This window comes from Drosophila bipectinata, chromosome XL (assembly GCF_030179905.1).
Source record: "Drosophila bipectinata strain 14024-0381.07 chromosome XL, DbipHiC1v2, whole genome shotgun sequence".
Classification (NCBI taxonomy): Eukaryota; Metazoa; Arthropoda; class Insecta; order Diptera; family Drosophilidae; genus Drosophila; species Drosophila bipectinata.
The window spans coordinates 12758868-12776252 of NC_091734.1; the positions used below are offsets into that span (position 1 = coordinate 12758868).

At 39.9% G+C, this 17385-nt stretch overlaps 3 protein-coding genes across 8 annotated transcripts in view; 1 reads left to right on the forward strand and 2 right to left on the reverse strand.

The window, feature by feature from the left end:
- Flo2 (flotillin-2) overlaps positions 1–17385 on the forward strand; it is a 124865-nt gene that overhangs the window by 38824 nt on the left and 68656 nt on the right. The gene's annotated exons all lie outside the window — the stretch shown is intronic.
- LOC108120145 (glucose dehydrogenase [FAD, quinone]) lies at positions 8897–11008 on the reverse strand. Its single transcript, XM_017233672.3, has 2 exons — positions 10869–11008; positions 8897–10808 (listed from the first exon to the last, which is right to left on the reverse strand). Exons 1-2 carry the CDS (start codon positions 10983–10985, stop codon positions 9087–9089), a joined length of 1839 nt encoding a protein of 612 aa, XP_017089161.2. The 5' UTR covers positions 10986–11008; the 3' UTR covers positions 8897–9086.
- On the reverse strand, positions 10999–16823 carry LOC122321054 (uncharacterized). 2 transcript variants are annotated; one of them, XM_043210078.2, is made up of 2 exons: positions 16344–16823; positions 10999–11841 (listed from the first exon to the last, which is right to left on the reverse strand). In XM_043210078.2, exon 2 carries the CDS (start codon positions 11815–11817, stop codon positions 10999–11001), a length of 819 nt encoding a protein of 272 aa, XP_043066013.1. In that variant the 5' UTR covers positions 11818–11841; positions 16344–16823. The 2 variants fall into 2 exon arrangements, with proteins under 2 accessions (XP_043066013.1, XP_043066014.1); XM_043210079.2 differs by lacking the exon at positions 16344–16823 and adding an exon at positions 13083–13185.

The window sequence follows — 17385 nt, forward strand, 5'->3', positions numbered from 1 at the left end:
TTGCGGCCAAGACGCGGCTCCGGGACCAGGTAAACCTGTTGGCCCGCTGCCCCGGAGTCATCCATCCATTTCTCCATCACCCTCCCCCCACCGGCTTGCCACACCTGGTATCCCCACCGATTTCGGTTTATTTTCATTATATTTTTTTTCGTTAACTATCGACAGGCGGTTTTATAAATAGGATATTTGTGGGCTTTAAAGAGTAATAAATAGAAATACAATTTCGAACTAAAAGTCTTGGATGAAATTTTATGGTTCTTTCAATAGCTCCTAACTTCTCTAACCTTTTTTTTCCTCTGCAATGGGATAATTATAAATATTAATACTTTTATAACTACAAAGTCTGGGGTATTACTAGGTTCTTTGTTTGAGGAAGTATATCTTTCATTTGTAACCTAGGCTTTTTACCTAATAAATGTGTGTATTCTACACTCTTTTTATTAGAAATATTAAACTGAGATACAGTGAGGTTCTTTATTTAATGAATACTTTAAAATAATATTTGTTTTACTAAAAAATCATTGGTTTCTTCCATTATTTTGTTATCTAACTTGGGTAGAATAACCTGTATCTGTAGGATGTTCAGGGACTTTTAATAGAAGAATTTAGTTTAAGGGTTAAGAGTTATCGGATATAGCTGGCGTTTTTCTATAAGAAGGCATATCTTTTATTATAAACTCTGATCTTAATATCCGTATGATACTTGTACTTAAAATCTTAAACTGTGATATAGATAGGTTCTTTGCAAATCCTTTAAAATATTTAATGTTTTAATAAGGGACCATATATTTCTTTCCCCACTTTGACCTTAACTCATAGCAACCTCCACACCAAATAATTGCAACTAATTTCCACAACTTCCGCACTGAATAAAGGTCATGATCACTGAACTTCCCCTCTCGAAAAATATTCCCAAAAGAGTTGGTTAGCACCCACGCACTCCGGCACCTGATGATTGAGACAATTAAAGTGAATTGGTTTTGCCATTTTGTGCGCTAATTCGGTGTAAACAAACGTCACTCACCCAGTCAGTCACTCACTCAGTCAGTCACTCTGTCACTTACTCGGTCATTCATTCAGTTGATAAGCCCCACAATTGCTTTATAAAGTAGGTGGCGGTTGGGTTCACGACGGTGTGTCACTCACCTTGGCTCTATGGAGGGGCTTTGAAGATTCCTACCCAACGTGTCATTGTGTCAATGACTCGGGTTTGGCCCCAAAGGCAACACAGTACTCGCCCAAATGGCGCAATTAATTAATTATAATACTCTTGGGAAGGTAATGCGTTTAATTATCTAGCGGCAAATTGCATTTACCTGCAACAACACCTGCCGCAAGTTGCAAGTTGCAGGTTGCAGATAGCCGGTGCTTGGTGCTGCGTGCCAAATGTATATTAAGCTAAACAAATTTTAGAGAAGGTGTTTTTAGGAAATATTTATGTTTAATTAACCCATTAAGTGGGTTTCTTTAAAAAAAAAAAGAAATATTATTTCTTCCAGTGTCTCATAAAAATACTATTTTTATGATGAAGTTGTTGCTTAGCTTAGTAATTAATTATACAACTTTTTCTGTTTTTTTTTTTTTTCAAAAAAGATCTTTTATCAAAAACATCTCAATCTTTATGCTTTTTTTTTTTTTGGCAAAAATGCCGCAACTGTCAGATTTCAAATCTTAATTTAAAAAACACTCCACTGTTGCAATACCTTTGTTTATTTTTTGCGTAGTTATGTGAAAGGGGCGTGGCAATCTCCCATAGCCATAACATGCGGCATATGATTTAAAAAAAAAATAAATAAAAAAAAAAAAAGAAAGAAACAATTGTTGCGGCAAGTGATGCTGTTGCTTTTGTTAATGTTCATGTTGCTGATGTTCGTCGGCAAAGACAAATCTTTCTATTGTCTTTGGTGTTGCAAAAAAACAAAAGAAATGACTGTCTGTCTGTCAGTCCCCTACAACAACAACAACAACAACAACACCAACATAAACCGTGACAATCGTGAAGAAACCGTTAGAGTGATGTTGGTGTTGCAAATGCAACATGTAGCCTACTTACTACCTCTTTGTAAAGTCGTGTATCTTGACCTGAACACGACTATACTGCACTTGAGTGCACTTTTCACCCAACAATGTTTTCGATTTTTTTTTTTTTTTCCTCCAACCGGCAACAGGTGGTCACAGCATTAACCCTTGTGTGTCCCTTGTTAACCCTTGAACTCTCAATTTGCACTTTTCACTTTGGCTTGGCTTACTTGCAATTCTTAGCCCGCGTAGCCTGGCACTTGGGCACTTCCGGTTGTTACTTCAAAAACGACGTCAAGGGATGCAACTCTCGGGTTCGAAACAAAAAATAAAAAAAAATGGTTTTTTTTTGTAGTTGAGTTTTGAACCGCGGTCTGCGTCTGCGCGGCTGCGTTGCACGTTGCCAACTGAACGGAGCGATCCGCTTGCCGCGAAATTCCGCTAACCCAAAGCCAAAAGCCAAAACCAAAACCAAAGCCAAAGCAAAGAAAAAGCAAAGCAAAGCCAAAGACACAAAAGAAGCAGCAGCAGCTGTTGCATATTATTGGCACATCGAACACGTTCGCCGCCAACAAGTTCGACGCTCTGATAACGGTTCGGGGGCTCTGACGAGTTCGAAAAAAAAAAAAAAAAATATTACTGGAATTTCCAAGCAGAAGGTCAAATCGCCAGGAGAAAGAGGAAGCAAAAGTGGTAATTGAGGCTAATGCCTCAAAATGGAACGATTTTACCAATCAATATCGATACATTGCGAAATTTTTAACACTTAACACGAAATATTAAATATAATCTTAAGATAAATAATAAATCAAGCTAATCAGGCCAAGAAATGTCTCTAAAAATGTTACCAATTTCTTCGTCGACCGCATTCCACGCATATTCCCCCAAACTACTCCCCTTTGGTGGAAAAACAAAAATAAAAGCCAAGAAATGGTCAAATGAAGTTATTAACCCATAAACATGGCTGAGAAAAATCTGTGTGTGCTGTTTTTTTTTTGGCTTTTGGCTTTTTGGCATATCTCTGTGGCAATTGGCCTGGCTAGGTGGCTGCCTTGCTGCCTGCCTGGCTGTGTTTTGTCAACGGGTATAATTTATGTAATCATGAGCCAAAAAAAAAAAAAAAAAGTTAAACAAAAACAGCACACGGTAACTACGGTAAACAGCAACAACATGATTTAGGTAAGCTGTTGAAATATTTCGTTGCTGTCTCTTTCCCATTTCGCTAAAGTCTTGTGTAGTTTTTTTTTTCCTTGGGATGTTTGGGTGTTAAAGTGCAATTAGTGCCCGGGAAAGAGGGATATAGACATAGTATTAACCCTGTTATATATAGGGAGTGCCCAGGGCAATGCCAGCAATCTGGCCAACTGAAAAGGGAATGTTACCATTTGAAGTTGTAACGCCCTCGAAAAAAAATGCAATTCATAGGTGAAAGACAGTCCTGAATGGGTTGATCAGTTTTTGGATGCTCTTATGGTCGGGTTTAAGAATTTTTGATAATGAAAGATGGTAAGAATTGGGTTATCTTTACATTTATTCTCTTTAACGGACAGGCGAACATATTATTAAATATTTAAAAATCATTGTAAAATATTTTTGATACAAAAAAGTTATGTTCTTTGGAGATTGAACTTTATATCTAACTTTTTCAACTGAAACATAGTTCATATTCTATTCTATAGACATATGTATTCTATTCTATTAAACAGACCAACGGACAAGAGGACAGATGGGTTCCTAAAAATAAAGAAACTCGGTAGTGCTTAGAAAATATATAAAAATAGTAGAAAAAATAATGAATAAAATACCATAATGAGAAAAAACTCCCATCAATTTATTTTAATTAAAAAAAAATACTATCATTTCTTAAATATATTCTCTTGAGCGGACAAACGGATAAGCGGCCCTGCGGACACCTAAGAAAACACTTAGGAAAACAGCTTAGAATATTTCTTGCAAAAATACCTTGACCTCTAATTCAACTATTATTTGACATTTTTAAAACTAAACTAAGAACTATATTTATAAGAAAATTCTTATACATATTCTCTGAAGTGAAAACACTTAAAAAATCAATAAGAATTGATTTTTTTATTAAAATAAATTTGCTTAAACCTTAAACTTTTATTTTATACTTTCCAACTAAAAGGGCCAAGAAAGTTCTTAAAAATATTATCTGAAGCGGATAATAAATAGTTACCCAGAGCATCAGTCCTAATCCCTATACCCTTTCCAAGTGTATTCCGAGTTTCACTCCTTGAAAAAAAAGGGGGTGTGGCTCCGAAGTGCTCCGGCTGGAGAAAGGCTCTCCCATGTAGCCGCTCGAATTAAAAGGGCGGCAAGTGGCTTTAACTGCGGATCCAGCCTCGTTAGCCTGGCTTAGTCTGTTGGCGGATTTGGGTTTGATTTTGATTGCCTACGTGAGGCGCAGCACCTAACACCTTGCCATCTATGACATAAGCAGGCGGCGGTCTGATATTTTTTTGGTGTTTGGCTTTATTTTTGTATTTTTTTTTGACAATGCCTCCGTGGATCTCCTCCACTCTGCCTCCTCCACCTCCACCTCCTTCTTTTTTCGGGCCAGTTTGCAATTGAAATTATATGCCTTGAACGATTTCGGGTTTCGGCTTTCTGCGGCTCTTGGCTGCAATTGCTTGCAACTTTGCCTGCGACTGAGGCACGGCATAATTGACCGAAATTAAACAGAGATTATCCAATCCCTCAACGCCCCCTCTGGCCTGCCGCACAGTTCGAGTACCCCCTCAAAAAAAAAATTACAGAAAAAAAATTTCCCCCAACCAGTCGGCTTGGATTCGTTTGGAGTTTTCCTGCGATTTGTCGCATGTGCTCGACATCACGTCGCTATCTTTGCTCTGCGAAAGGGAGCCAAAGCGGAGGAGAGATGATGGAGAAGCAGGAAAGAGAAGCAGACAGATAACGGTGCTGCATTCGAATATTATGATGAATTTCCATACAATGCGTATTCGAGCTCACGAAATGAATGCGAATGAATCGTTGAAATGAATCACTTTTGACGACCCAGTTGTTCAATCTACATACTAGGTATTCATTTGTATTTGAGTAGAGCAACTACTCGATCATGTCGATTCGGATACTCAATCATTTACAGAAATTAATAGCTCCGATTGATTAATTTCCCATTTATTGTCATCAATATCACTTCAATCAAACGATTATTGGAATGACCCGAAAATGAATCTCGTAACGAATCTGACAAATATAGCCAAAGAGGTAGAGGTATAAAGGAGAAGAAGACAAATAACGGTGCTGTATTCGAATATAAATACGAATGAATCTTAAAAATGATTCATTTATGGGTATTCATATTTGAAACTTGATCATATTAACTCAGATCCCTTACAGAAATGAATAGTTTCTACTGATCTACGATTCCACTTTTTATATCAACAATATCACTAAAACCAAACGATTATCGGAATGACCCCAAATCTCCTACCGAATCCACACCCACCACACAACCTTCCAAATGTATGCATTTCCTACCTTACTTCATCTCTATTATTACTATTTTTACTGTTTTACGTTTTTGTGTCGGATCGAACTCACTGTTTGTTGGTTTAATGACCCAATTCCGTGTGACCGACCCATCGTTTCACTGACCACAGACATGTGGTCCCCCATATATGGCCCTCTCCACCTCTCCGGTGGTGTCATCATCCTCCACGATCTTCGGCATAACACTTTCCATTTGTATGCTATATGTATGTGGTCGCTATGACTTGTCGTTTCGTTAAAATCAAATCAAATATTTGCCCGGTCTTTGTTTGCATTTATTTATTAGTTATTTCTCTCGCACATCTCTCTATCCCTGTCTCTCTAGGGGTCTTATGTAATAAATAGTCTACGTATCGCGAGGCGCCCCCCTGGGTGGCATATGTTTGTTTTGATCTTTTTGTTACAATATTATTTTGGTTTTTTTTTTTTTGCAATATGTACTGGGTTTTGTGGACATTTCTGGCAAGTAGCATGCGAAATTCGCAATTGTCCGGCATTAGCTGGATGTCGATAATTGCCGGACAGGCCATTGCCCAAATTTTCAAACCGACTGACTGACACCTACGAAATAAAACGTGCCCACTTGCGGTGTGGTTTGGCCAACAACTTCGTTAACCTTGGCACACTTGAAAGCCCGAATCGGAAACTTTTTTATTCGTTTTTTTTTTTCTCTTTTATTTCATTTGAAATGGAAAACACGGAAGCCTGACTCTGCCACCACCAAGCCACGCCCCCTCCTCCTAGGCAAAAAAAAAAGCTTCAAAAGAGGGTGGAGGGGGAAACACGGAAATCTTCAACCATCATAAGTGAAGAGTTTTGATTTAAACGGCTGGCGGCTGCCTGGCTGGGTAGCTGGCCATTTTTTTTTTTGACATTTGGCCAAAGCCAAAGGAAAGCGGAAGGCTCCGAGAAGAAACAGAGCTGGCCAAAAGGGGCGTGGCACCAACGCCCAGCACTTAAGGCAAATCGAAAGACGAAATTGAAAATTGTGGTTTGGCACTTTCACCAGGGTTGGTGTCTGGGCTGAGGGGGTTTCTCAGCTAAGTTCGATGTGGTTGGAAGCCACGCTAAAGGCTTTTTCTTTTATTTTATTTATATTTTATTTATTATCATTTAATTAGAAGATTTTTAAAATCTTTTTTTTTTGTTTTTATTTTTGCATATTTTATCTATTTTAAGTTTTCATTTAAAATTTATTAAAATATAATTATATTCATAAAAAAGTTACAAAATTTATAATTTAAAATATTGTTAAATGTTTTTAGTTTATTAATTTGTCTCACAATCCTGTTAAGTTTTGGATAATATCCTTCCTTACGTCGGAAAGTCAACGGCATATTACATTGCATACCCAAAAGGCGTTGTATGTAAAAAAAAAATTACAAGTAAATCAGAAATCCTTTGAAATGAAAATTTTAAATTCTAACAAAAATATTTTGTCCCAAGATATTGGTTAAAATTAATTAAGAATCAGTTTACCAGTTGTTTAAGGAATTTATTTTGTTTTTATTGTACGTAATGTATATACATATGTATACATATATAAAAATATAGCTAAACTATTGCTTTAAAATCCAATCCACGTCGAACCCATATATATAATATATGTGTGAGAAGTAAATTAAGATCGTTATGAAATCGACTCCCAAAGACCATTTAAAGTAATGGCATTGAGATCAGATATTGACCGATTTAAAAATTTTTAAGGCATCTTGAAGATCCTGAAGTATTTTATTCGTTAAAGCGACTTAAAATCAAAAAGATAAAAAAAAATAAATAAATTAAAAATTAAGAAAAAAATAATGATGAACAGCTTTAAATAATGAATACAAAAAAATACTAAATACTTTTTTAAAAGAGGTAAAAAAAGGTCCATTAAAAGGAAATAAACTCTACCAGCTACAATATTAATATATAATATTAATAATACCGGGCTTTTCGGGCAAAGCGTACAAAGAACTAACTTCTTTTCAAAGTCCATAGAGTAGATTAAACATAAAAGGAAAACATAAACACAAATGGATGTTATATTAAACATATAATATAAAAAAAAACGGTGTTTCCAAAACGTACAAAGAAATAACATCCTTTAAAGTCCATAGAGTAGATTAAACATAAAAGGAAAACATAAACACAAATGGATGTTATATTAAACATATAATATAAAAAAAAACGGTGTTTCCAAAACGTACAAAGAAATAACATCCTTTAAAGTCCATAGAGTAGATTAAACATAAAAGGAAATAATAAACACAAATGGATGTTATATTAAACATATAATATTAAAAAAAAAAACGGTGTTTCCAAAACGTACAAAGAACTAAATTCAGCTAAAGTCCATTGAGGATGGATTTATACAAATGGATGTTAAAAAAATAAATAATTAAAAAAAGAAAAAAATAAAATGAAAACACAATAAAAATGAATAGATGTTGAGGGTTTGGAACCCGAACAGCAACTGACTTTTATACTGAAATCAATCCAGGTACTCCTAATTCTTTGAAAGTCTAAAAATGTCAAGGCCAATGTGATGACTTTTAAAAAAATCACTGAAAAAGTGTGAATTCCTTTAAAAAGGCCAAGAAAAGTGGGCTTTATAGACTTATGCTTTAGGATTTTTCCAAAAATGCCAAGAAATTTAAAAACCATTGTGTACGGTTTAAAAGAAAGGCGAAGAAATAGGTTGGGGGATGCCATATACGAGTATGATGAGAATATATGTTATTTTGATAGAGTTTTCATTACCGTTCTCTGGAAAATTGAAAAGAAGTCCAGGAGTCCAAAGTTTCTGAAGAATCTTTACAATCGGATGAAAATTGGAAGACATATACTCTGTTAATGGTCCATACATACAATATTATTAAGGGTTTGTGTATCAAAATAGTGTGTGATGGGTAATCGATCTAACAATAGTTTACAGTACTCTTCTTAAAAACCACATGAGAATAGAGATATAGAGACATTGTTCGTGGTCAAACATATAAGAAACAAACGATTTTTTGAGGGGTATATTATTATGATTTATTTTGGCATCTCATTATGAAGGTATATGATATTATTTTGGTATTCCCACATAAATAGGGTCATATAGGTTTGTTGGTTAATTTTTTAAAGTGCTTTTTGGTCCAGGATCTTAACTCCACTCTGAATGGGTAATCTTTCTAAAAATCCCTTTCTTTTAAAAAAGGGGAATCTCCTCCAAGGTATTCCACTTTAAAAAAGTATACGAAAATTCATATATATATACACACCATATGCCCAAAAATATGAAACACCTCCCCCCTTTTTACATAAATACATAAATATTTATTAAAATGCTGTTGATAAAATAACAAAAAAAAAGAGTGGAATGTGGGAAGTCGTACTCTTAACTATTCGTAACTAAGCATATCTTTAAGCTGCAAACAAAACGAGGAAGTCGCCGAACAGAACGCGAAGCAATAACATTAAATAACCGACATTTGACTAGTTGAGAATATAAATTAGTGATAGGCGAATACAGGGGGGGAATTGGGGGCTTGACACACTTAGGACTACGAGGGGTTTGGCCGGCGGGCGCCCCAGTCTTCCTTGATCAGGTCGGAGGCCTTCTCGCCGATGGCGATCACGGGGGCGTTGGGGTTCCCATTGACGATCGTCGGCATAATGCTGGCGTCCACCACGCGGACGCCGGACACGCCGTACACCCGCAGGCGGGGATCCACCACCGCGGTGACGTCCCAGCTGGGGCCCATGCGACAGGTGCCGGCCGGATGGTAGATGGTGAAGGTGAACTCCTTGATGCAGCAGGCCCAGTACTCGTCCGACTGGAAGGGCAGGTGCCGGCAGCCCGGCAGCGGGATGTTGTGCAGCCGGGAGCCGAAGCGCTGGAAGGCCTGGGTGTTGGACACGTTAATGGCCAGCTTAATGCCCTCGACCAGGACGTCGACGTCCTCCTGGTGGGCGAAGTAGTTGGGTATGATCTTCGGCTGCTGCTGGGGGTTGCGCGAGTTGAGGCGCACCCAGCCGGTGCTCTTGGGGCGCAGCAGGAGCGGCAGGATCGACCAGGTCTCGCTGTGCTGCAGCGGCTTGTAGACTGTGTTGTAGAAGCCGTCCCGCAGGTTGAGGATCTTGCGGATCTGCTCGCCGCCGTCCGAGTTTATGGAGCTCGGGCAGAAGTGGAACTGGACGTCGGGCCAGTCCACCGCGGGGTCTTGGTACTTGGTGTTCAGGAAGGCCACGCCCTCGACGCCCGAGAAGGTCATCGGGCCGCGCTCCCTCAGTATGTACTCCATGGAGACGGGAATGGTCTGGAAGCGGTTGCGGGTGACGGTCAGGGGGGCGTCCACAACGAAGGTGAGGCCGCCGAGGCCTACGTGGTCCTGCATATTGTTGCCCACCGGCAGGTCCGAGACGACCGGAATGTTGTGCTCCTGTAGGTGCTCCGCCGGCCCTACGCCCGAGAGCATCAGCAGCTTGGGAGAGTTGAGGGCTCCGGCACTCACGACCACTTCACGGCGGACGAAGACCAGCTGCTTCCGGCCGCCGCGCAGGTACTCCACTCCGATGGCCCGCTTCTGCTTGTCGAACAGCACCCTGGTGGCCTCCGCGTGGAGCAGGACGTCCAGGTTGGGTCGCTGGCGCACAGGCCGGATAAAGGCCTTGCCCGTGGAGCAGCGTGCCCCGCGCCGTATGGTGCTCTGGGTGAGCATGAAGCCCGTCTGCTGGGCGCCGTTGATGTCACGGTTCTCGTAGCCCATCTCCATACCGGCCTGCAGGAAGGCGATCGAGAGCGGGGTGCGCCAGGGCGCCTCCTGCACCGTCAGGTAGCCACCCGTCTCGTGGTAGGGCGTCTTGGCCAGGTAGGGGTTGCGCACGTCCTCCGACTTGAGGAAGTACTTGAGCATGTTGTCGTAGTCCCAGCCGGGATTGCCCAGCGAGGCCCAGTGGTTGTAGTCGTTCTTGGAGCCCCGAACGTACACCATGGCGTTGAGGACCGAGCTGCCGCCCAGGACCTTGCCCCGCGGCCAGAAGCAGCGGTCGCCCTTCATCGCCTGGCAGTACTGGCGGGTGGACGAGGGCGTGGTCTGGTACTTCCAGTCCAGCTCGGTCAGCTGCAGATAGCCGGCCAGGGCCGGCACGTCCGAGATTTCCGTCTCATCGCCGCCGGCCTCCAGGAGCAGAACCGTCCAGTTGCGCACTTCACTCAAGCGATTGGCCACCACGGCTCCGGCGGATCCTCCGCCAATCACCACGAAATCATATTGGCGACGTATCTGCAAGATGGAGGGCGTTAGCTCTAGTGTCTTATCACTAGGGTTCTAAGTGCTACTCACGACGGTTGGCTCCTGGACCTTGTTCTCGGGATCGACGCTTTGATAGCGATAGAAGTTCATGCCGATCGCCAGCAGCGGGATCATGCCAAGCAAAGACGTCATTGTGCCAAACGCCATGTTTCAGTAATTGTCAAATCCAGGGGTCCTCTTGGGAATGCTTGCCGGTGACGGATGATGCTCCGGAGCTCGTTCCGGATGTCCGCTTGCCAGGCCCGTAGCAGTGAGCCGGAGCACTGGAGGACAGTGACGCGTTGGTGGAGGTGGCCTCACCGCCGCTGGAGGCCAAGATCTTGGGGGTGTAGTTCCGGATGCCGCCCGGACGCGCCGACTTGAAGTGGGCCCGCGCTCGCTCGTCCTCCTCCAAGATATCCAAGTAGGACTTGATGTACAGGTGGTGGCTCAGGTAGTGCTTCTGCTTGTCCAGGGACTTATTGGACTTGCTGGAGAGCAGGGAGCTGGGACAGCCGCGACTGGAGTTGCTGCTGGTGCTGCTGCTGCGGCTGCTGTTGGTGCTGCTGCTCACCGCCGACAGCGAGGAGATGGAGCTGCAGTGGCAGGACGAGTTGTATATCCCGCTGTCCGAGCTCTGGGAGCTGCTGCGCTGAAGGTTCAACTTGGCGTAGTGCGAGTCCGTGTCCGACTGGCTCGTGTTCGAGGCCGTTCCCAGGATCTTGGTCCGCTCGTAGGTCTGCTTGCTGAGGTTGTACTTGTGCCGCAGTCGGTAGTTCTGGTTGTCGTTGGAAATGGACGAGTTGCTGGAGATGTTGCTGGTGGGCGTGTAGATGGGCTGGTTGTTGCTGGGGGTCACTGGTATGCTCTTGCGCTGATTCTGACGCTTCAGGTGGTGGGGCGTTGGCTGTTGGTGGTGGCTGTGGTTGTGGTTGTGGTGCTGTTGGTGTGGAGTTTGTTGCTGTTGCTGAGTTTGCTGTTGCGATATCTCCTGGCCCATATTTTGACAGAAATATGAACAGAACTGGAAGAGAAATGGGAGTAGAATAAGAGAATATAAGTAATTCTTCAAGGATAATAAGGATGAGAGTTCTTAATCTTATAAGTAGAGTTTGAAAAGGAAATAAAACTATTAGACAGGCTTAACTAAATTCATCTTAATCCTTTCTGTTTAGCCACTCTTAACAAACTCCCAACAAACTCAAGTTTCTTATCAAAACTGTTCAATCAAAAACCCCACATGATTATACCATTAATCCGCATGAGTGTCTGATTATTTCGATTAAAACTAAACTTGAATAAAGATATGCAGTTCCCAGCCTAATCCATCCGTAATCGGACGATGGAGCAACCATACAAGCGACTCTCGAGTGTTTCCAGATAACGACGACAATCGAAAAAGCGTGGGATCGGCCATCATTTTTCCCATTTATGGGTAATTGATGAGTTTTTGTTGTTGCTTTTGTTGTTGCTCTTGTTGTTGTTGGTGTTTTTTGTTAGGATTGTTGCATGACTTGGCTGGAATGAAAAGCAAAAGCTGGCCATATGCGTGATTGTCTAGCGGAAGCCAGTAGTCCACGGGTTTGGCAATCGTTGGCCAACAGATGGCGCTGTCGAACAAAAGACTTAGGCAACGAACTTGTTTACACTTTTTCGCAAGAAAGCAACAAAAAAAAAATGAGAAAAAAATATAAAGCACACACTCACATTAAAAAAACAGATAAAAAACAGAAATGTTATCAAATCGCTTAGAAAATTAAATTGTAAAATATTTAAACAAAAGTCGGGCTGCATCTCATTATTAATTTTTGTTTTTTATTTTCTTTCTTTTTTTTTGTTTTTGTTTTTCCACTTCATCTATTACTGTCTTGTTCGCTTTTTATACATATATTTTTTTTTGTCTTTTCTTGCACTGGCTAGTTTTTCAAGTTCAATGCCGCTTTAGTGGCAGGCGGAAAACAACAACAACCACTGAGTATATTTATTTAAAAAAAAAAAAAAAAAAAAAGAGTCCGTTTTGTCTTTGGATGTGAGACTCGGCCTGGCAAAATGCAATTTCGTTATTTTGTTTGTCCATTTGGACGGCATCTCGGCAGCTTTAATTGCTGTCCAGCCACCGCTCTGCGGATTTTCCAGTTTCCCAGTCCCCCCCCCCCCCAGTCGCCTAGCCCCTCGCGATGATGGTTGCTTTTTAGTGAAAGCCACTAGCGGCCACGGCGACATTGAAACTTCCTATGTAATCCCTGTCGAACATATACTGTTTACCTCCACGAGATAAATACGAAAAACACAACGGTTACTGGAACTGCTCTCGATTAATTAACTCGAACGAAAATAGTCGTCTATTTTTAGACGCAAAATATGGCCAAATAAACTACGCTCTTGGCCAAATAGTCGCGGTTTTATAATAAATATCGGGCTGTATATATTTTTTTATTTTCGCCAAAAAAACACAATTTCGCTTAGCGAATCGAAACGAAAAGCAAACGATAGTGAGGAATTCAACGATTTAAACGGCTCGACGGTTGCCATATAACTGAGCCACAAACCAAATCATCATCATCATCATCCTCTGGGGGCTGTTGCATTAAAGCCGAAATTCATTCATTCAGCCACTCGATTCCCCGTTAAGACGAGGACGCAACACCATCCATGGACCGTGTTTAGTTCGTGCAACAAGAAAACAATCAACACTGCCCGCTAATTTATGCAACGCCCTTGGGCGGAGTGACAAAGCCAGCCAGCAAGACAGCAAGCCCTATGGATGCTTGACGCAATCGGCCCCAAAGCTCATACTGAAGACTAGGTTTTCTCGAGCATTTCTGCTTTACATCACATTGATGTCCGATTTGTTCGTCATTATGCAATTCACACATTGTTAGGGAACTGGCCGCCAGTTTTCAGTTTTCAGTTTCTCAGCCTGTCAATTATGATTTGACGGCTTTTAATTATGGCCAAGACTTTTATGCCCCATAATTGATGACATTTACACGGCTAGCTGGCCGGGCTTGTTTGTTTTTTTTTTTTTGTTTTGTCCCTTTTGTGGGTCACTTGGGGTCTGGCCGTTGAGAGCTCGTAAACCTCTAGTACCGAAAGTGGCCAAGTAATTCCAGCTACTTCACTCCGGCTCAACGCTTTCTCGACAATCGGCTGAGTCACGCTACCGTGACACATTAAAGAAGCTCAACTTTGTCTAACACACATGCTTGTCTATCTTTTCCCTTCAAACATTATAAAGTAAAGAAATAGTTAAGGAAAATAGGTATATAATAATACAAGCCACATTTCCGTGGGGTTTCTTTGTAGGGAAAAAAGGAGCTTTTAAGGAAAAAACTAATAAGATTTTGTCTTCTGGGTGGCTTTGTACTTTTACATAACTTATTAAGGGGAAGATTGAGAGGTTTTTTGTTATAGAGTTTAATTGTAAAATTTATAAAACATGTGAGAGGTCTGTTTGCATTTTAACTTGTGGAATTTGTGACTATTTTGTAGATGGTTTTAGAAATCTATATTTATTTTTGAACATCATAGCTTGTTTTTCAACATATTGAGTAACTGGTTTTATAGCCTGTAATATAGAAACTATGGCTATGACAAAAATTGGTTTGCAATTAAAGATAGAATTCTGTAAATTGCCAGGCAACTTTTTCCAGATTTAAAATTAAGGTGTGCAGAAAGTAATTTGTTTTAACAACAAGCCTAATCGGCAAAAGTGTAGTGCACTTCAAAATTTAATAAATTTAATACAATGCTCTTGTTGTTGTTGAACATGAGCCTAAAGAGCCTAAAGCCTAATCTATGTTAATAAACTTAAATTAAAGGTCGATTTAGGTGTTAAAAATTAGTTTACTTTTCACATTACTTGAACAAGATAAGGCTCTCGTTTTCAAAAGATAAGGAGAAATATTAAAGGGACACTGGAAGCCCGATACTTTTACGTATTATCAGAAAACAGTAGTTAACTTGGAACAATAAACACTGAAACCTGCCTGAAATACTAAAGTTTATCTAAAATATACATATTAAAAATATAACTCGTTACCGATTGTTCTCATATTCTGTTGAAGTAATAGAATAGGGAAGTAATAGAACCGCTTGCTGGCCAAAATACTGCATCTACCCATGAAGCAATTATTTAATGATTTTATTACCTATTATTTCATTATTATTATTGTAATAATCCTGTTACTTATTCTGTAACTATATCTGTCAATAATACTTAAGACTTGTAGCTTTCGTTTGGTAAGAAAAATGATCTTTTTAGTAGCTTTTATGTTCCTCAACTAACTCACTGTAGCCCTTAACCTAATCTCCCCATTCCTAGGGTATCTACTAATCACTTCCTATTCCCTTTCAAAGAAAACTTGACCATCTCGGCGTTATATAGCCGTATAGCCTTACTTTCGTGGACGCTTTTAATTGCCCGACTCGTATGCAGATGCAGTGCCAGTGGCGATACACGCGCTCCCCGATTGCCTCTGTTTTTGTTATTTTTTTTTTCCAAGTTAAATTTTTTGTATTTTATGGCCGCGACGTGCACAAATTGATAATAATTCGCGCAGAGGTGCGAGGTGGTTTGGCTTTTGGCGGTGCGCGGTATTCGGTGGTTCGGTGGATCGGTGGAGTAATGCCACCGGCTTGTCGGTAGAAAGTGTGAATAGTCCACAAACCAACTAAATAACAAACAAGCCGCAGGGCGTGGCCGGGAGGAGTAGCCAGCCAGGCAGCCACTCAGACTGACTCTTACATAAGAATCTCAGCTCCTTGTTGTTTTTTTTCCCCCAACATTTCCACTTTTAAGGGTCAAAAATCGAAAGAAAACAGTAACAAAAAAAAAACAGTAACAACAACAAAATGTTACATAAAATAAAAGTGAAATTAACGCGAGTTGCAAACTACAAATGCAAATACATGTTGATGTGCGGAATAATGGATACTTTATGGTCTTTTATTGTTTACACACAGGTTGTTAACAAAAAAAAACCAAAAAAATTGTGAAAACAATTCACGGCTTGGCTATATTATGGTATTACGCTTAGGCTCATAACAAGAATCGTCATTTTTTCATTAGCGTATCGGTTAAAAAATGAATGTGATTATAATAATAGCATTTTTTGGGGGTTTCTTTGTTTTTGTTTGGATAAGGTTGGTTGGTTGAGTGATTTGAAGAGTTCTTTGTGCTCTCTGTTTGTTTTGGAATTACAATACTTCTTTCAATAAAGATTTATATAATTGGTAATGATTGGTTATGGATTATAGAGCCTATTAGTTACTTGAAAGAGTCCAGACTCTAGACCAAGTTATTGGCTTATGAATGGTTGTTTCTAGACTAGTTTTTGCTTAATTTTTCTGAAATATACTACTATGAAAAACACATAATTTTATTCCTAGTTTTCTTCCTTTATTCTTATTTATTATTTATTTAAAAAATATTTGTTTAAATACTTATTTTTAAACCCAATTTTTCGCCCTATGACTTGCCCTAACTTATCTTTAATATAATTTTTATTTCCTTAGTCCACTTGCCTCTGGTTTTGTTGTTGTTGTTGCAGTTACTGCCGCCTGAGGTTTAGTTGTTGTTGTTGTTTGATGAAGATTTGTTGTTGTTGTTGTTATTGTTGTTGCTTTTGTAGTGTGGCGGCTTCAACTGCCACTTTCCTTTGTCTCACACACGATTACCATGGCTGCTGCTCTCTTTTTCTTTTTTATTTTTTATATTTTATACATTAAAAAAAGAAAAAAAGTAAAAAAAAAATAAACAAAAAAAAAACTGAAGAAGAAAATTGTGGGGACACTCTTTTGTAGATTTGATTGCACTTCAGTTTCTTCGCTTCGGTTTCTTTGGATAATTGTTCGAACACGGCGCCTTCGTTTCACTCTCGATAGTTCGATATGTGGTTTATTTTTTTTAAGATTAAAACTATTATTTATTTATGTTTTTTTTTTTTTTGATTTTTTAAAACACCGCTCTCTGCCAAACGCACGCCACGAGCTCGTCTTGTTCAATGAGCATTTCGCTTTTGGCTTTGGGCCGCCTTGCACGAAGATGGCCAGCTTTCTGGACGGCCTTCGAAAGCTTTTCACTTGCACTGCCATCCACCACCACCACCACTACCACCACTACCCAAACACTGGCACTCTCACTCTAAAAACCAAATGGCTAAAAACCACAATGATCCGACGATCGGCCGAGTCAAAGAAAATAAAGAAAGAGTCCGAGCTTCGAGGCCTCCAAGAGACAGAGACTCGAAGAAACGGGCCACAAATATCCGCAACTTGGCCAAAGCTGCTACTTATTAAACACTTCAAAAAAAAATGCATTACTTAAAAATATATATTTTATAAATTTTATGTTATAGTATTGATCCATTTAACAAAAACTATCGATTATGTGAATGTTTAATTACCACTTTTCTGGGTTGTAGGAAATATTTATAAAGATTTGACTATAAAACTTAAGTTCGATCAAAAATGATATACGATACTTTCGAGAAAAAAATAACTGAAATTAAAAATTTTTAATAGAAGCTTATGTACAATAACTTCGAAAAAAACACTATTATTCGAT

Bases quoted from the DNA above. Each gene is read 5' to 3' on its own strand.
- LOC122321054 (XM_043210078.2), bottom strand. From the start codon at position 11,817: ATGGGCCAGGAGATATCGCAACAGCAAACTCAGCAACAGCAACAAACT.
- LOC108120145 (XM_017233672.3), bottom strand. From the start codon at position 10,985: ATGGCGTTTGGCACAATGACGTCTTTGCTTGGCATGATCCCGCTGCTG. The intron at 10,809-10,868 runs GTGAGTAGCACT...TCCATCTTGCAG, and splicing joins AGGTCCAGGAGCCAACCGTC to ATACGTCGCCAATATGATTT.